The sequence below is a fragment of the Grampus griseus genome, assembly GCF_964374135.1.
Source record: "Grampus griseus genome assembly, chromosome: 6".
Classification (NCBI taxonomy): Eukaryota; Metazoa; Chordata; class Mammalia; order Artiodactyla; family Delphinidae; genus Grampus; species Grampus griseus.
In genome coordinates this window covers 462,624-482,220 of record NC_139000.1, presented here as the reverse complement: position 1 = coordinate 482,220, position 19,597 = coordinate 462,624, and the positions used below count along the sequence as shown (strand labels likewise).

Below are 19,597 nucleotides of genomic sequence, written 5' to 3'. Positions count from 1 at the left end.
AAAGCTTCCCCACCCCCATGGCCGCTGCTCCCTGAAGCCGCTGTCCCTGCTGCAGAACGGGGCGTGGAGTCATGACACAGGTGCCACTCAGCCCGGTGCTGGCCGGGACAGGGGAGGTCGGGGTCACCCTCCTGCTGGAAAAGGGTCGGCGCCCTCAGGCGAGATCCAAGGCCAGTGCCAAGGAGAGCTCGCTGGCCTGGAAAGGTCGCTGCTGCCAGCTCTTGGCTTGCGAAAGAAAGCTGTTTCCGAGGCCAGGGGACCAGGGACCCAGCTCCGAGGTGCCCATGGCCACCAGCGCCCCCTGGCTGCGGGCCCGCCCCTGGGCCTCAGGCTCCCTGCACTCCAGGCAGGGCTCCCTCCTCCCCAGCGCCTCACCGCAGCCCTGCCAGCCTCAGCAGCACCTCCCCGGCCTAACCCACTCCCCCACCCCCGCTCCCTGGCAGCCCGAGCCTTGAGGCCCAGCCCCTCCTTGCCTTGCGAGTTCTGCTTCAAAGGCCCAGGCGCTGTAACCTTTCCAGCCCCGCTGAGAAATTACAGACAAACCTTCCGGTTCTTTTTTTTTTAAGCTGAATGACCGCACTGTATGTATGTATTTATTTACCTGGCTGCTCCGGGTCTTAGTTGCGGCATGCATGCGGGATCTAGCTCCCTGACCAGGGATCGAACCCGGGCCCCCTGCATTGGGAGCGCGGAGTCTTAGCCTTCTGGTCCTTTTGTTCAGAACCGGCAGGCGCCAAGGCCCAGAGCCCAGGGAGGACTGGAAGGAAAGCAGCCAAGGGGGGTCTGGGCTCCCAGCGTGTCCCCGACCCCAGCCCAGGGAGTGGGAGAAGCCCCTGGCACTTAGCCAGGACCTCAGCCACACCTCGCACATGGTGGGGGTCAGGGTCAGGGGTCAGGACCCCAGCCATGCCCTCACATGGTGTGGGTCGGGGTCAGGCGTCAGAGTCAGGACCTGATCATCAGTGCACACACTGGGGCAGGGGAGGCCACTAACAGACTCTCCCGGCCAAATCTGGGGGATCAGGAGCCCAGGTGGCTTCACCTGCGAATCTACCCAAGAATCAGGGGGACGACGGCAACCTGCTGGCTCCATGCAGGAGGCGGGACGGAGGGAAAGGCTGGGGACCTGAGCCACACCCTGGGGGACAGCCCCCGAGCACACGGGCTCAGGGACCCGGGAGAGACGCCCGTGTACACCACAGGAGGGTCCGTCCCAGAAAGCAAGGCTGGCTGGACAACTGAAGGTCCATCAGCCTGGTTCGCTAGTGAAATAAAGGACGGAAGTCACATGATGCTCTCAATAGATGCAGAACAAGCACCTCTTAAGGGAGAGTTCTAGTTATAATTTAAGAAATAACTCAGCAAACTAGAAGAGAAGGGACTTCCTTAGCCAGACAAAAGGCGCCTATAAACCCTCAGCGAACACAGAACTCAATGCTGAAAGCTTTCCCCTAAGACGCAAACACCAGGAGGATGCCCACTGTGCATTCGACGCCAGTGCAGAGCGGCAAGAAGGAAAAATTAAGGCCACAGAACTTAGAAAGGAAAAAATAAAAGCATCAGCACTCTGACCAATAAACTCTGGTCCCTCCAGACGATGGAATATTATTCAGCACTAAAAAGACATGAGCCATCAAGCCATGAAAAGACAGGGAGGAAACTTAAATGCCGATTACTAAGTGAGAGAAGCCAATCGGAAAAGGCTGCAGACTACGTTCGTAGTATGATTCCAACTCTATGACGCTCTGGAAAAGGCAGAACTATGGGGTCAGTATGAAGATGAGGAGTTGCCGGGGGCTTGGGGGAGGGAGGATGAACAGGAGAGCATGGGGGGTTCAGGGCAGTGAAACTACTCTGTGAACCTTCAGTAGTAGATAACATGTCACTCTGCATCGTCCAAACCCACAGAACGTACAACGCCAAGAGTGAGCCCCAAGGTAGACTACGGACTTTGGGTGATGATGGCGTGTCCAGGCAGGTCCCTCACTCGTCACAAGTGTCCCATCTGGTAGGGATGGTGACAACGGGGGAGGTGGTGCATGTGGGAGGGGCAGGGGTAGATGGGAAATCTCCACGTTCTTCTCCATTTTGCTGTGAACCGAAAACTGCTCTAAAAAATAAAGTCTTTAAAAATAAAACCAATACCCCAAAACGTCGTTACGCACTGAACAAATGATTCATTTTTTAGAAAGCAATGAAGAATCTAAAGACAAGTATTAGAATTACTCAATGGACTTATTTCAGCATGGATGGTGAACACAAGGACAGTATTAAGAAATCCATTGTTGGGGCTTCCCTGGTGGTCCACTGGTTAGGGCTCTGCACTTCCATTGCAGGGGGCCCGGGTTCAATCCCTGGTTGGGGAACTAGGATCCCTCAAGCCACTTGGGTGCGGCCAAAAAAAGAAAAAAGAAGTCCACTGTTCCCTCCATACTAGCGACAGACAGAAACGAACATTTAAAAAATATCAGGTACAGTAACATAAGAAATTTCAAATTTCTTGGGATAAATGTAACAAAAGAAGTTCATGCAAAAAATATAAAATGTCACTGAGAGGGGCTTCCCTGGTGGCTCAGTGGTTAAGAACCTGCCTGCCAGTGCAGGGGACACGGGTTCGAGCCCTGGTCTGGGAAGATCCCACATGCTGCGGAGCAACTAAGCCCGTGCGCCTAAACTACTGAGCCTGTGCTCTAGAACCTGCGAGCCACAACTGCTGAGCTCGTATGCCACAACTACTGAGCCCACAAGCCACAAGTACTGAGCCCACAAGCCACAACTACTGAAGCCCGCGCGCCTAGAGCCCGTGCTCCGTAACAAGAGAAGCCACCGCAATGAGAAGCCCGCACACCGCAACGAAGAGGAGCCCCTGCTCGCCGCAACTAGAGAAAGCCTGTGTGCAGCGACGAAGACCCAACACAGCCAAAAATAAATAAATTTAAAAAAAAAACGTCACTGAGAACAAAATTAAAAGGCCTGATTCAGGACGGGCTATACCGTATAATCAGTAATATGCAAGTTGTCAATTCTCCCCAAATTAATCAGCAGACCCCACACTCTAACCCAAACAGTAGCAGTGTGAGTGGGTGCGGGGGGACTATCTTAACAACCACAGGGAAACCACAGGACCGCCCCACCCAGGCCAGAGCCACAGGGGTTAAGGCTGAGCGTGTGGCCCAGGGAGGGGGGACTTGGAGCCGGAACTGGGCCTGCATGGGCCAGGGTGTGCGGCCAGGGTGGGAAATGGCATAACCTTATTGAAAACACTGGGATGTCACCCCCATCTCACACCTACAGAAAACCCACCAGGGGCTGTAGGTCTCACTGTGAAGACAGATCAACAGAGCCTCCACAGGGCACCTGCACAATACCTCGATGACCTCGGGACACGGTTAAGTCAAGAATTCCTACCAAAAGAAAGGGCCTAGCAGGCGCCAGCCAGAGGTCTCCCTCTTCCCCACTGGGCTCTGCAGACCACGCCCAGTGCAAGGAAAGTCTGACAGGGTCAGGCTGGGCCAGGCTGCTCTCTGTTCACGGCTCCCCCAGGCCCAGTGCCCTTTTGGGTCCAAGCCACAGGCCAGGCTGCACCCTCGGTCACTCACACCCTCGGCCTTCAAGCCGCTGCCCAAGCGCCGCTGACCCGCCGGCCTGGCCCCCTCACCTGACACTGCACGTGGGATGTGGGTTTGCTGTCTGTCCCCTCCCGATGCTGCCAGCTCCCGGCGGTGACCATGTTGGCCCTGTTCAAGGCCGTGGCCCAGGCCTTGAGGGACACTCTATAGTGACTGCTGGACGTGCCAAGGCCAGACTTGCACACGCAGACAAGGTCACCAGCTTCCGTGGCCATGGGCAGACACCCGGGAAGCCCAAGTTGGAGCTGGAGGGGCCCCGGGGCCGGTGTGAACGTGGGCCCGGGCCTGAGTGCAGCAGGCACCAAAGGCCGGCACGAGAAGGACTCATCGAGCACGGGGTGCCCGGCCCGGGGCCACCCTGCCAGCCGAGAGTGGGCCAGTCCCGCTCCCTCGACACAGGGATGCACCACAGGAGGCCGGGCTGAGCTAGGAGGGCGGGCACGGGGGCCTTCCGTACACAGCGTGGACATCAGCCGTGGCTGCAGCCTGGCCACCGCTGCCACCTCCCCAGCCTGGGCCCGGGACTGGGCCACCCTGATATCCTGGACCTGCTGGCCAGGGGTGGCCAGACGGCAGGTCAGGGGCGGCAGGGCAGGTGGCCTCTGGCCTGGTACCTGCCCCCTGACACCGCCCCGGGAGCACGTGGGTGAGGGCGGGCGGGCAGCAGTGTGTCCAGAGGACACTGAAGCTCAAGCTCAAGAATCAAACTTCGGGGCCTCCCCGGTGGCGCAGGGGTTAAGAATCCAATCCCAGTGCCGGGGACGCGGGTTCGAGCCCCGGTCCGGGAAGATCCCACATGCCGCGGAGCAGCTGAGCCCAGGCGCCACAACGACTGAACCTGCGCTCTAGAGCCCGCGAGCCACAACTACGGAGCCCGCGTGCTGCTCCTACCGAAGCCTGTGCGCCTGGAGCCCGTGCTCTGCAACAAGAGAAGCCACCACAATGAGAAGCCCGTGCACCACAGAGAAGAGCAACCCCCGCTCGCCGCAACTAGAGAAAGCCCGCACGCAGCAATGAAGACCCAGCGCAGCCAAAGATACACAAATAAATTAAAAAAAAAAAAAAAAAAGCACTGCTGAAGACAGAAGAATAGAGAGAAAGGCAACGGGCCCCAAACAAGTGGTTCATCTCTCAGGATCCCAGATTCTGTGGGTCAGGAATTTAGACGGGCTCCTCCCCAGGGCCTCAGGCACACACCCGAGCCCGGCTCCCAGGGCAAGGCCTCGGGAAGCACCACTCAAGGGCAGAAGCAGACCCCACCTTGTGGGAAGGCGTTGTGAGCCCCCAGTCCTGCCTGACACTGGGATGAGATGGCGTCAGATGCCTCTTTGGCCAACCACAAATGTCATGAAATCCAGTAGAAACAGCAATGGATTTCTGCAGAAGCAAGCAAGCTATCCTGACGTCTACATGGAAAATAAACAAGAAACGAGAGAGAAGCAACGAGAGGTTTAGTCCTGCCGGATGCAGCAGGTCATAAAACCACCGCCACCAGATAGCGTGATGCAGCAGGTGAACAGAGCAGAAAGCCGGGGAGACTCCACCCGTGGGGAGCTCAGTGTTGCTGCGTGTCCCAGTGGTCCTCCAGGACGGACTGGACCCGTTCCTCACCTCTCCCAGCAAAATAAATTCCAGCGGGTCAAAGACGAACGAGGATCACAGCTAACGCCTCCACAGCCCACACGCAGTCTTTCATTCACAGATGGAGCTAAGCATAGGGCAACAACTATTTTTCTCAGGTAAGGAAACAGAAAGGTCACACAGCCAGGAAGGTGGGTGCTGTGTCGCCTGTTTTCACAGCCTCCCTCAGGTCACAGCCCAAGGATGGTTCCACAGCCCCAGGGGCTGGGGGGCCCCCCACCCCAGCCCTGACACACGGAGGGCCAGGCCTGGAGGTTCCGGGTACTGCACGAGCCTGTGAGGGGTGGCGGGGTGGGGACGGGGCTTCCTGGAGGGTCGCGCCTGCCCCTCCCTCCATGCTGAGAAGTGATTCAGCTCTGTCTGCCTGACTTTCGAATTTCCCAAGGAAGGGGGATCCACTGCTGCCCGAGACCCTGGGACCTGCTGGACTTCAGCCCGCAGCTTTTCTGATTCAGGTACACTTGCTCATCCAAAGGCCACGATTTCAGGAGAAAACCAATTTTTGAGCCCAGCTGACTTCTCAGTTGGGGAATGTTTTCTTGTTCCCAGGAGAGGGGAGGACGGGAGGGAAGGGCCACAGGTCTTCCCCGGCCTGTCCCTTCCCCTCTTGCCCCCAGCATCAGGACAGGCGGGGGAGGGTGGCATCCAGATGGTCCAGGACAAGCCGAGGCCCTGGGGCCTCGGGTGTCAGAGTCCGGGGGCCACAGGTGAGGAGGGTCCTGCTCTTGGCAAAACCAGCAGAGGCGCCAGAAGCATCCTGGGGGAGGTACCCAGATCCTGGTGGAGAGATGCCCACTGAAGAGGGCTTCCCTGGCCTGCGGTCACTCACAGCAGGCCAGGGGCTGTGTCTGATCCCCAGTCCCAACAGGGTGGTGTCAGGTCCTGAAGACTCTGCACACTGGGGACAGGTGGGGAAAAGCACGGTCTGAAGGTCTGGGGAATCTTGAGCAGAAAACGAGCCCATTGTGGGCGGCTGAGGGTGCCTGGGCAGCCCCCCGGAGACTCCGCTTGGAGCAGGCTGTGTGCACCTGCGGAGGACCCCACAGGAGACGGGGGGCCGACGCCACAGCCTCTCGGGACCCTGGGGTGGGTGGCAGAGGCTGGGAAGAGGCCCCAGGTTCCCCACCACCTGCAAGAAGGGGCAGCACTTTGTCACTTACTGGGGCCCCTCCCACCCCTGTGCCCACCAGAGGTCCCCAGCCCGGCACAGGGACGGCCCCCAGGGTGCCGGGGCCGCCAGGGAGGGGCGCCCCACTCTCCAACCGGACACCCGATCCCAGCCTGGGAGGAGCCCCTCCTCCTCCAGCCTTGGTCTCCCCTTCCACGTCACCACCTGTCCTTGGTGGGGTGAGATCAGGCTTCACGTGGCCCCGCGTCTGCCCTGCCCACGACACTCACCAAACGCAGGAGACACTCAGAAAGAAAGCCTCCCGGAGCCCACAGACACCACCGCGAGGAGTTCGGGGCTCCCGGAGGAGAAACGGAAGGCAGAGCCTCCGCTCTCTTGGGGCCAGGGACCATGTGGGATCCCGGGGCTCCCAAGCTGGAAGCGCCAGTCTGGGGCCCTCACTCTTCAGACACCTCCCAGCCCCCCCGTCCTCTCTCCCTCTTGGCAGGACTGATAAGATGCCTTGTGTCCGCACTTGGTGTGGGGCGCAGAGCCAGGCTCCAGAGAGAACCCCGCCATTCCCACCAGCCCCCTGCACCCAGCTTCACCCACACTTCAGTGTGGGCTCCCTGAAGTGTCCGTCCAGTCATGGCCAACCCTCGGTGTCAGACATGAAGCAAGTGGCCAGGAGGCGGTCCACTGCAGGACCACGAGGCCACATTTCCCAGGGCAAAGGGAGGTGCCCGCCCGCGGCCCTCAGGACAGGAAGGCCGTGGCAGCAGCCACCTGCCTGCTCCCGTCCACACCTGAGGCCGCTCCACACGTCCCAGGCCCCTAGAAAGCCACATCGCCTGGACGCCTCCCACCTGGGGTCCCTGCCCTGTACCTGTACACAGACCCCCCACACACCCACCCCATGCCCAGCCCTGACAAGTGCAGCCAGGCTGGACCTGGGCCGTGCGGGGTGCAGACTCACCCATGGGGACACACTCACCACCAGCTGGGTCACCAGCAGTGTCACCAGCAGCAGGCTCTCCGGCGGCATCTCCGGCAGGGTCTCCGGCGTCCATCCTCAGGGGAAGGCAGGGAGCTGCTCAAGGGACCAGTGGAGAGGGACAGTTAGGCTGCAGGTTCCACACAGAAGGGAACGGGCCCTGACAGGCAGCCACGCAGGGCCCACTTCTGTGCTTGGGGTGGGGGTGGGGGCTCAGGTGGCCTCGGCTTCCCCGGCTGGACCCAGGACACTCAGCACTAACCTCAGGGGTGGACCCACCATGGGGACCCCTGAGCCAGCCCACACGGGCACACCCAGCTCCAAATCATCCAGGCTGGCCACAAAGTGGTACCATTCCCAGGCGGCCAACAGGGTCCTGCCAACGTGTATTTTATACAAGACACTTTTCCACATTTACGGAGCTGGTCTAGTTTTTCCTCATTTGCGGTGTGATTTATGTCACGGTGACACACACGGCACCTCCTGTGTAAACCCGAGTCCTGACCAGGCCTGGAGGGGCGAGCCCTTGGGGCTTTCTCCTCCCCAACTCCCACACGCTTTTAGCTATGCTGTTGGACACTTACATTCACATTTCTCACTAACACGCTGATACGGTTGTTTCCTGAGTGTCCAGTCTTACACCTGACTGACCAAGCTCAAGGTGAGAATTCACTGTCACGCCCCAGCCCCCCAAACCCCGACAGCCCCTGAAACAGCTCTGCGAGCGTCTTCTGCTGACACGCTATCTGCAGGAGACAGGAGCAGAGCAGGGCTGAGCTGGGTGAACTCCGGATACTTTCCTGCCTTGTTCAGTTTGCTCCAAACTTGTGCTCTGGCCATGCAGACTGACTGGTGTCAGACCGGCCCTCCCACTGCAGACAACGTCCACCAGACACGTTTTAGGCGGCCGACTTCTGGACAATAGGCTGTGCACGACGGGTGATGCCCAGGCTGGGGGGCCCAGGGATGGGCCGGCTCCCAGCTGGGGGCGACCTCCCAGCTAAGATCATGACCCGGAACCTGGTGAGCAGAGCATCCCTCCGGTGGAGGAGGAGGCCGCGCATCTGCGAGCCAGGGCACCAGCTGGAGGGGTCATTCAGGGCCAGAAGTGCAGGTGAGCAATGCAGGATTCCCCAGGGCTCCCAGAGGCAGCTGTCCCCAGGCCGAGAGTTCGACAGGGGCACTAACAGTCAAGCAATGCTGCACACTCTGGGCTCCAGCCCAGTGACGGTGGCGAGTTAGCCCTGCCCCAGACCAACTCTTCCAAAATCTAAAACCAAGTCCCAATAAAATCCGTGGAACAGGGCTTCCCTGGTGCCACAGTGGTTAAGAATCTGCCTGCCAATGCAGGGAGCACGGGTTCGAGCCCTGCTCCGGGAAGATCCCACATGCCACGGAGCCAACTAAGCTCGTGTGCCACAACTACTGAGCCTGCGTGCCACAACTACTGAGCCCACGTGCCATAACTACTGAAACCTGCGCGCCTAAAGCCCGTGCTCCACAACAAGAGAAGCCACCGCGATGAGAAGCCCGCGCACTGCAAGGAAGGGTAGCCCCCGCTCGCCGCAACTAGAGAAAGCCCGCACGCAGCAACGAAGACCCAACACAGCCAGTAAACAAAAGAAATAAAAAAATCCATGGAACACTCTGTATGTTGAGTCCCACCAAGATAAAGATCCACCCTAACAAAATGTCAAGCCGCGCCCCCCAGTTCAAGGTAATCAGCTAGAAATGAACTGTTCACTAGAACAAAGGTCAACATTCTTCAGCGGAAGGTAACAATCCAGTCTCTACAGTGTAACATTTACAATGTTCAGTACATAATATAAAAGTCACAAGACCTGCAAATAGGAGGAAAATATGACCCACACTCAAGGGGAGAGAAATACAGAACAGCACATAATGGAAAGCAACTCCAAGGCAGCTCACAGGTTGAATTTAGCAAAGACTTTAACACAACTATTGTTAACTGTGCAAAGAATGAGTGAAAAACATGTTCAAAAAGTTAAAGGGAAATATGGTCTTAAATGAGTAAACAAAGAGGTACAAACGGAAATTACATGAAACTACATAAGAGAACTAAATGGCAGTTCTCCAATAAAAAGTATAATAACTGAAACGCAAAACCCACTGATTGGGCTTGGCCGCAGACTGGAGACGGCAGATTACAGAGTCCGTGAGTCTGAAGACCGATCAACGGAAATTATCCTATCTACAAAACGGGGGGAAAGATCGAAGAAAAAATAACGCGACCTCTTCCCTGCTGGATTTCCTGCAAGGCCATCATTAACAGGACTCTGACGGCACCCTAACACCTCCCCAGGATGTTCAGACAAGCCTGGAAGTCTGCCCTTGCTCCCAGAGACACCCCTTCTCGAGCCTCTGCCCGCCCGCCTCAATCCGGATGGCTGCTCTCTAGCCTGGCGGCACAGCTGCTGCACTAGGACTCCCTCCCCATCTTCTCTCCTGGTGCATCCGGCATTTCCTGATTTGTAAGCCTTCATGTTTCTCAGTTTTCCTCCTGGTGCTAGAGGAACACATTCTCCACGAGTTTCGTGAGAAGAACTCAAGGGAGGGGCATTTGACCAGTCTTTGTTTGTCTGGAAATGTCTTCGCTGGGCACTAAGCCTCGGCTGGAAGGCTGGCTGTGCACGGGCTGCAGGTGAGAGGCCGTCCCCAGGTATGTGATGGTGACGGTCCTTCCAGCTGCTGACGTTGGTGCTGAGAGCTCTGAACCACCTGACGCCCGACCGTAGGTAGGACACTGCTCTTCTCCTCCTGGGGGACCTTCCCCTGACAGCATCCAGGTGTCAGCAGGACAGACGGATGGAGCAGGACCCCCTAGGAGTGCTCATGTCCTTCAGTCCTGGGAAACGTCCTCCTGGACGTCACTGTGGGTAACGGGCCTGGAAGACCAGTCTGTCTGTCTGTAGGGAAGGAATCCTCCCTTCCCCACCTAGGGTCTCAGTCCCCACCCACGCAGACCTCCCCAAGGCCCTGTTTCCAGCCTGGAGCCTCCCCGGCTCTGCAGCCAGGCTCTGCCAGCCCTCAGCCGTGGGCTCTGCTTTCCCAGCCTGCAAGACCCCTCTTCCCTCCTCTCTGCCTTCAAGCACTTTTGGTTTTCCTAATGTCTTTACTGTCATTTTAATGGACCTCGAGTGGGGCAGGTAATCCGGCCCCTGTGCACAGGCACCCCGCCCCTTGCCGGGACCTAACCCCAGATGGTCCTTCCCACCTCCCACCCCAAATCTGACCCAACCCCGGGGGGCCTGCCACTCCCGGAGGCTGTGTCTCTAAACAGAGACCCATCCCCACCGCACACCCTCTTTGGGTGGCCGGGGGGCGCACCATCCTCCCAGCTGCCGAGTTCCCGCCAGGGACGGGAGTGCAGCGCCCCGAGCGGGTCTCTGGGCCCTTCTGCTGGCAGTGCCGTCCCAGGGCGCGTGACCGCAGCTGTCCCGTCCACACCGAGGCCCCAGCCAGGGCACTCCGCAGGGAGGAGCACTGTCCCTGCGTGCTTGTCCCGCACAAAGCAGAGGTGCCACTCACGCCCCTCACGGCCGCTGTCCCGCGAAGCCCGCCCGGTCACAGTCTCTGACGGGTCCAATGTCTGTCCCTCTTCTGCAGGCCCTTTGCCGGGGGTCCCAGAGCAGCAGTGGGCGCTGAGGGGTGGTCCAACTCCACGGCCCGCTGACGGGCCTCCGTGACCACACCCCGCCTCTCCGGGGCCCATCTGGCCGGGGCAGGGGGTGACCCTTGGGCCGGCGGAGGGTTCCCAACAGGTGGAGCTGCAAATGGCCCAGGCCCCGTGGGCCCCTCCCCGGGGAGGTGCCGGGAGCCCGGCCTGTTTCTTCCCCTGTCTTCCTGTCCTTCAGCCCAACAGTCAGGCCTCACCCAGGCCCAGTCCCCGTGGGGTCAGCTCACAGCATCACTGAGGCCTCAGCAAGGCTGAGCGCTCGTCCAGCTGGGCTGGCTCCACGGGGTCAACACCGTTGCTGGCCGCCTCCGGAGCCCCTGGCCATTCGCGGCACACAGCTGTGTCCAGATCCATCCAACCACCAGCCAGCCCGCCAAGCAAGCAGCAAACCCCGGGCCAGCGAGCTCCCGGCGGGGCTGGGGCCTGCATCCCTACGCGAGGCCAGGGTAGGGGCCGGGGCTCTCCCGGGTGCAGCGTTCTGGCTCGGCACCCTTTCCTGTCTCCCACCCGAGAACACGGGGCCAAGCACCCACCTCCCACGCGAGGGGTTAAGAGCAATTGGGTTGTTTAAATAAACCCCAAAGGGCGCCGGGGGCTTCTGAAAGGGTCTCCTGCCCTCCTCGTTCCTCCCAGCACGGGGCGGCCCGAGGGACATTCCTCCTTGAGAAGGCGGAGGCTTTATTTCTGCGGGGTGAACGTCCTGCCCACTCCGCTGCGTCAGGCCCCCGCAGGAGGAGCCCCAGCCCAGCAGTGCGCCCACTCCCTGGCGGTCACGCTCTTTCCACCCGAGCCGCTCGGGTTGCTGTCCCTGAGCTCACCGCCCTGATGGCCTCCTTCCCGCTGCAGCCGTCCACTTTGCTGGTCAGCCCAGGAAGGGGGCAAATGGCCAGTGGCTCTTTCACGGGAGGGTGCTTTTCCCTAACCCTCTCCGTTAGGGGAGTCCCTGCTGCAGGCGGGCTTCCACCTCCCTGTTGGCACCACTCTCCCCCTTTCTCTCAGGGGCACAGTGGCCAGCGCCTGGCCACTCGGAGGCAGCTGATTGGCTGGGGCCTCAGGCCGGCCCCAGGTCAGGTGGACAGAGCCAGACCCTCCTTGCGAAAGGACTGAGGCCATCGAAACTCGGCTCTGGTCTGTCCCTGAGCCCTGGAATCTGAAATCAATCTACAACCAGCCACAGCAACTAAGCCCAATGTGCTTCTGAGATTGAAAACTGCTGACAACGACCAAGTTCAAGTTCACCCCACTGCAGACTTTAAAAATTGACCTCACTTTAAAATGAAAAAGTCTGCCTGGAGCCCAAATGGTCTTTAGCCGGAATCGTGGTGCTGGGTCTGCGGCGCGTGCCGAGGCGAACGGGCCTTCCCAGGGACAGGAGCTCCCGGAGGCCCCGCGGTGAGCGCCACCTGGCAGTTTTCAAACTTTCCTTAAATCAGAGTCACCAAATACAACTTGTTTAGCGTTGTGACTTTTGCTGAAAGGGGCTAAGCAGAGCCAAATCCCTGCAAGGAGCCCCGGCACACGAGCAGATCTCCACTCACCCCAGAGGCTCCTGCTTCCCCAGCCCCACTCCCTACCTGAGCAGGAAGCCCCCAGCCCAGCAGCAAACCCACCTAGAAACAGACTCAAACCCCAGGAAGCGCGCAGGGGGGTTCCCGGAGAGACACACCTTGCAGGTCGGACCGCCTCCTCCTGAGAGCTGGGACCTACCTGGGAGCCTCCCGGGCGTCTACCAGAAGCCTACCTGTAAACCTGCCTGGGCGTCTACCTGAGAGCTACCTGGGACCCTACCTGAGAGCCACCGGGGAGATGGCCTGGCCTGCTACAGGTTCTGGGGTGATCAGGGTCCCCAGATGTGCCTGCCCCATGTCCACCAGCCTCCTGCTTGGCACACTGACCAACCTGGCCCAACGCAGATGCCTCCTGGATGCCACCCCTCAGCCAGGCCCAAGGGGATCCAGTAGGCCCAGTAGGGGAAAGAGGACACCTCAGCAGGGCCACCCTCCCAGGGATGCTGCCGCCTCCAGACAGAGTGCCCCCCCGTCCACCACAGCCCAGCCCCACCGAGAAGCAGAAGGGGAGTACAGAGTGGGTGCTCGTGGGCACGTCCCCCCACCCGGCCCGACTGTGCCCAGAGACCCCTCAGGTCCAAAGGAGGCCAAGCCAGGCAGGAGCCCAGCTTGGTCATGAGCTGGGCTGGGGGCACGTTCTTCAGGCCAGTCGCCCCTTCTCAAAGCAGCGTTGTGAGCGGGCGGGGCGGGGGCGGCAAAGCCGGAGACCCCGCGGGAGCCCAGAGGACGTGGGAAGGGCAGCGAGGAGTGGACGATTCACTGTTCCTGACCCGAAGCTGCCCTTCAAACAGCCCAGAAGGGAGAGCTGAAGGACCCCACAAAGAATCACATTGCTGGCCCAGGCCCGTGCCTCCCGTCCATCTGTCCATCTGCCCACCTGGCCCAGGAGAGCACAGAACACGATGCATTCTCTCAGCACCACGGGGAGTGACGGAGCGACCTTTAGAGAGGTCAGCACAGCATTCTGGTTTGGGCGCCAGATCATGCTTCCTGTGTCATTTTTCTGTGTCGTTTTCCACAACTATGGGAGCGCTGGCTGCGTGTCCCCCCAGGTATGCCCTCTGCCCTCCATCGTGGGGCAGATGGGGTGGTGGAGGGTGATAAGGGCGGCCTCCCGGGCCCATTTCCCCACGTGCTGTAAGCGCAGAACGCACACGGGGTGACGGCAGAAAGGGCCTCAGTACTGACTTCCGTGTATCCAGTACGTGTCGCAATAGTAACATGTTGCGTATGCCAGGGTTAAATAAAATATACCACTAAAGTTAATTTCGCCTTTCTTTTTATAGAAAATTTAAAACCACACGTGTGGCTCACGTATTTCTGCTGGACACACTGGTCTTGACTGAGAAAAGCAGCTGACCACATAGGAGAGCGGCCCCGCAGGCGGCCGGACGCCTCTCCACTGCAATCCCCGGCCCTCGGGGCAGGACGAGGGGACACCGGACCCCCAGCTGCCACTCCCCACAACAGCTACGGGGAGACGTATCCTGCTGCCCCCAGTCCCAAATGCAGAGACACCAGGATCCCCAGAGACCTGGGGGTGCAAAGCCTGGGCCCTGCAGACGTGGCCACTCAGGCCGCTTCAGTTAAATAACAGCGCTAACTTGAAAGCCATTCAAACTGAATTAAACTTTTGTGCGATCATCTCAGTGATTTTTTTAAAGCTTTACTGAGGTGTAATCCACATACCATGGAATTGAACCTTTTGAAGTATACAATTCAGTGTTTCTAGTATATTCAGGCATGTGTAACCATCACCCCTAATCCAGAGCTTGTCATCACCCCAAAAGATCGCCTATCCCCGCCAGCAGTCACCCACCCTGGCCCCCCGCCCTCCTGCACCCATGACCCTGCTCCTGTCCCTGTGGCTTTGCCTGTTCAGGACGCTTCGTGCACACGGAGCCGTAATACACGTCCTTTCCTGTCTGGCTCCTTCCACTAAGCACGACATTTTCAAGGTTCATCCACACTGCGGCATCTCAGCTGGGTAACGTGCCACGGTGTGGACCCGGCCGCGGGCACGCCTGTGGGCAGGGAGCGCCGGGCCAGACGTGGCTGGTGTATAACTCTCGCGGAACCCGCGGACTCTTCCAGGGTAGCTGCCTCAGGACGCTACCCCCCACCCCACCGAGTTCTTGCCAACACTGGTCGACCTCTTAGTCCCTCCATGCCAGAGGTGTGATTTTTAACTTCCTGATTTGACTTAACGATTGTTCCTTTCTTTAAAAATTAAGGTTGCCAACTTTAAACACCAAGGGTCACTGCGATGGTGTCAAACTGAGTCGAGTTACTCCTGCAGCACAAAGGAACCAGCCCTGGGAGTCTCGGCCAGAAGGCTCTTCGGGCCCCGTTCTCACCGGGTGCCAGACTGCAGTGGGGGCCGGGGGTAGAGGTCAGGGGTCGCCGCCATTCGGGTGGGCTTTCCTGCTCCCTGCCTGCTCTGACTGAGGGCCTCCTGACGACCAAAAACGAGGCAGAAATCGGAGGAATGACGAATGGCTACTTAAAAACCACATTTTACATTAAATATTCAATGTCACGGGGACAAATCCTTCCAGTGTGTCACGAGGCTGTGTGTCACCGAAGCGGCCACGTCGGGACAAAGGCCCGGGGGGCCTCAACCCACTCGGCACCGGGGGGCACCTGCCAGTCCTCTGGGTTTTCTCTTTTACTTTTTGCGTTTTCTAAATATTATACAATGAACACACTCCGCTTTGTATTCATGAAAAAAGAAATCAAACCACAGATGTTATTCTTAAAAGTTAAAATAAACTATATGGAATCTTAAGTTACAGGGGATGCCAGCCACCCGCCCACCCGGATGCCCGGGGGTCTGAGCTGCAGAGCCGGCCGCTGTGTCGCTGGCTGTCCGTGACCACCAGACACATGTGCTGTCTCAAGCGGCGGCCAGTGGTCCTGACTCAGGGTCCTGGGGCTGCAGCCAGGACTGGTGGGGAGCCCGGGGGCCCACGTCCCAGACGGCGGGAACTTCTGAGCCCATCTGCTCTCTGCTCATCGCCTGCTCCAGTCTCCTGCTGCCCCCAGGCCCGTTCTGATAGGAGGCCTTGATTTCTTGAGGAGGTTTTCACATTTATTACCATAACATCAGGGCGTTCGGTGTAAATCTTGTTTACGTGTGTGCTTCTCACCTTTCATGAATGTTCAGCAAGTTTTTACTTCTCTTTTGTTTTCCCTTAATTAGTTTTATCAAAAGTTTAGTTCACTGGTCTTTTCAAAGAACTAGATTTTGGGGAATTCCCTGGCGGTCCAGTGGTTAGGACTCGTTGCTTTCACTGCCGAGGGCCTGGGATGGATCCTTGGTCAGGGAACTAAGATCCCACAAGCCGCTCGGTGTGGCCAGAACAAAACAAAACAAAAACACAAAGAACTGGTTTTTGGGTTTGTACCTCCTGATTTAATTATTTAATTAAGCTTTCTCCTTTTTTTTGAGTTATATACATATTTTTTCAGATTCTTTTCTATTACAGGTTATCGTAAGAGACTGAATATAGTCCCCTGTGCTATACAGTAGGGCCTTGTTGGTTATCTATCTTAAATACAGTAGTGTGTATATGTTAATCCGAAACCCCTAATTTTCCCTCCCCCCACCTCCCCCCTTTGGTAAACACAAGCTTGTTTTCTGTGTCTGTGAGTCTGTTTCTGTTTTGTAAGTTCATTTGCATCCTTCAGATCCCACATATAAGTGAGACCACATGATACTTTCTGCCTTTCTTTCTGCCTTTCTGCCTGACTTACTTCACTTTGCGTGATCATCTCTAGGTCCATCCATGTTGCTGCAAATGGCACGATTTCCTTCCAAGCTTTTCTCTTTATTAACTCCCTCTACTGCCTTTTGTTTCTTGGTTTTGACTTCGGGGGCACGGTTTCCTTCCCCACTGCAGACGAATGCCTTCTGGTTAAACGCAGGCTTCTTGGACCTGCCTTTTGTCGTGATAGCCCAGACGTCCCTCTTCCCTCCGGCCGGCCCTCCTTCCTTGGGAGGTGGAAGCCCCCGGACTGGCCCTCACCCCTGGGGTTTGGGAGCCGCAGCGCTCGCAGGCTCCGGCGATTACTCCACGCGATGAGCTCTCCTTCACAAGCTCTGGTTCTGTATTACAGGCTTGTTGCTGCCGGTCTGCTCGAAGTTTCTAGCGTCTGGCTTCCCCTTGCTCAGGGACAGGCCCCGGCCTGCAGGGTAGCCGGCCCGGGGCAGGACGCCGTGGGCCGTGCGGGGGGCTGCGAGTGGACATTAGCTCAGGGACCAGCAGCACAGTCTCTGGTCTGAAAGCGCAGGGGGTCCCCGTCCGTGAAAGCAGAGACGGGTGCCCAGGTGCTTCCAGGTCCGATGCACCCAGACAGCCAGCGCCCCGTAGGATGCAGCCCTTCGCCACGGGCCCCTACAGGACAGAACTGAAAGTCTCCTGTTTTATTTACATTCTCCTTTCAACTCTGACCCTCCAGGGAGATTCACCTGGAGCCAGTTGCTGTGTGCGTGGCTTCCCTGGAGTGTGGGCTGCCCTGGCTGGAGGGGCCCTGCTCTTGTCCGAAGGCCGCCCTTCCTTGTCATTCGCACTTTTCTTCTTTAAGCCCTCTTGGCGGGGGCGGGGGCAGGGTCCTCGGCACACGTTGGCAGCCTGTAAACACCTGAAGCGGTGGGTCTGATGACCCACCCAGTGCCCCGGCTGAGCCCCGAGGAGAAGCGTGATCACCGAGCTCTGAGCTGGGAGGCTCTCCGCGGCTTTGTGCGATGGACACAGCCCGGGGGGACCCAGACCCACACGGCTGGCCTCGACACCAGGCGCCCCTGTCGCATCTGAGCCTGTTTCTATTTCCTGAGGGAAAATCTCACGTGGCGCTTTGTTTTTTCTTGGAAGTGCCCATTGTTTAAAAAGAAGACAAAAACTCTTTGTACTGGGCGAAAACCAGTTCCCAAGTACCCAGCTCCTGCCCATCTGATTGACATCTGTGCTCCAGAACCAACCAGTTACTGAACTCTTCTGGCCACTGAGGCTTGTCCTCACTCAGGACACGCCCCTGTGCCGGCCTCTACTGATTTACGAATCACGGGATCCTACCAATCTCAGCAGCCCCACCCCCACGGAGGAGGATCCTGGGAAGTTCTCACCTGCGGCAGCGGCCAGTGTCCTGACCAAGGCTGGCTTGGGGCTCTCTGGGCCACAGCCGCCCCAGGCACCTCCACAGCTACTGGGGAATAGAGTTTATTTATTTATATTTTTGGCCACGTGGGGTCTTCCTTGTGGCACGCAGGCTTCTCTCTAGTTGTGGCGTGTGGGTTTTCTCTCTCTAATTGTGGTCCGTGGACTCTGTAGTTGTGGCCATACAAGCTCAGTAGTTGTGGTGCACGGGCTCAGTAGTTGTGGCGCACGGGCTTAGTTGCTCCACAGCACGTGGGATCTTAGTTCCCCCACCAGGGCTCGAACCTGTGTCCCCTGTATTGGAAGGCGGATTCTTTACCACTGGACCACCGGGGAAGTCCCCTGGGGAATAGATTTTTAGCTCAGATACAAGGAAGTTTTTCTAAACAACCTCTAAAGTATTGAATTTTAGAGCTGGAAGAATCTTAGCGGTCACTTAATCACTCCAATTTTCAGGCTATCTGTAAAATAGAAAAACTTGTAATTGAAATCTTCTTAAGGATTTTTAAAAACTAAACATTTTATTTTGAGATAACTGTAGATATACATATACTTGTAAGAAATAATAATAGATGTCCCATATACCCATACACATATACCCCAAATCACAACCAGGACCTTGTGTTGCTTCAGTGGAAAACCAGAACGCTGCAGCCCCATGGAGCCCTCCTGTTGCCCTTTCACAGCTGCCCCAAGTCGCTGATCTGATCTCCATTCACATCATTTGTCATTTCAAGCAAGCTGCAGAGATGGAGCCACACAGTCTGGCCTTCCCAGGTCTGTGTTCACTCGGCACACTCCCTGAGATGCACACAAGTTGCTGTGTGTGCCCAGGGCTCACCCTTTTTGCTGAGGGGGCTCCCTCAGTGTGGACGCAGTCTGTTTGACCAGCGCCCCCTGAAGGGCGTCTAGGCTGTTTCCAGTTTTGGGCTATTAGGAGCAGAGCCGCAATAGTAATCCGTGCACACTGGTGGGCACAGGGATGGTACTTTTTTCATCTTTTTATTATGGAAATAGAAAAGTTGAAGAGTAGTGGGCACACAGAACACCCAGAGAGTAATTCAAACAACGGGACCCCGGGTGGTGAGTGCACAGAGGCAGGGCCGGCCAGGCACCGACAGGCAGACGAGCCACAAGGAAGCCACCAGAAACCCTGACAAGTGCTTGGGTGGAACCCTGGTGGGAAGGCCGCCTGGAGCAGGATTCAGAGTAAAAAGCACGATGGGAAAACAGTCAAACAGCTACACACGGTGACCACCTGACCCGGCTCCCAAGAGAATGGAAAACACACGGCCACACAAACACGTGCACACAAGTGTGATTCGCAAGAGCCAAACACTGGAAGCAAAACCCTAACGCCCACCAGCGGACCAACAGAATCGGTCCATCCACACAACAGCATGTGATTCTGCCTTAAAAGGACGGAAGGACTGACACACGCTACAACGCGAATGATCCTCCAAACCATGCTGCCGAGGGAGCGAAGCCAGACACGGATCAAACGCTTTATGACTCCACTGATATGAACTGTCCAAAAGGGGCAAATCCACAGACTGGACCACCGGTTGCCCGGGGCTGGGGGAGGCGTGACAGGGAGTGACTGCAGTGGGGACGAGCTAGTGGTGATGGCCGCACAACTCTGTCAGTGTGACAAAAACACTGAACCGTACACTTTAAAATGAACTTTACGATATGTGAATCATACCGAAGTTTCTAAAAAGCACCCAGCAAAGGTAACAGAGACGCTGAGTACTGGCAACCCTTTCAAGGAGTCTTGCTGCAAAGGGGAACAAAGAAATGGTGT

At 57.7% G+C, this 19,597-nt stretch overlaps 1 protein-coding gene across 8 annotated transcripts in view; it reads right to left on the bottom strand.

Annotated features, from left to right (window-relative positions):
• Positions 1 to 19,597, bottom strand: part of EXD3 (exonuclease 3'-5' domain containing 3) — a 76,582-nt gene that overhangs the window by 54,123 nt on the left and 2,862 nt on the right. For 6 of the 8 annotated variants that reach the window (XM_082655719.1, XM_082655724.1, XM_082655721.1 and 3 more), the window contains exon 2: positions 7,373 to 7,468. In XM_082655719.1, coding sequence (XP_082511845.1) covers positions 7,373 to 7,423 — 51 coding nt within the window. In that variant the 5' untranslated portion in view covers positions 7,424 to 7,468. Of the gene's footprint in view, positions 1 to 7,372; positions 7,469 to 11,887; positions 12,038 to 19,597 lie in introns of those variants that run through there. The other 2 variants (XM_082655720.1, XM_082655722.1) reach the window with 1 other exon arrangement.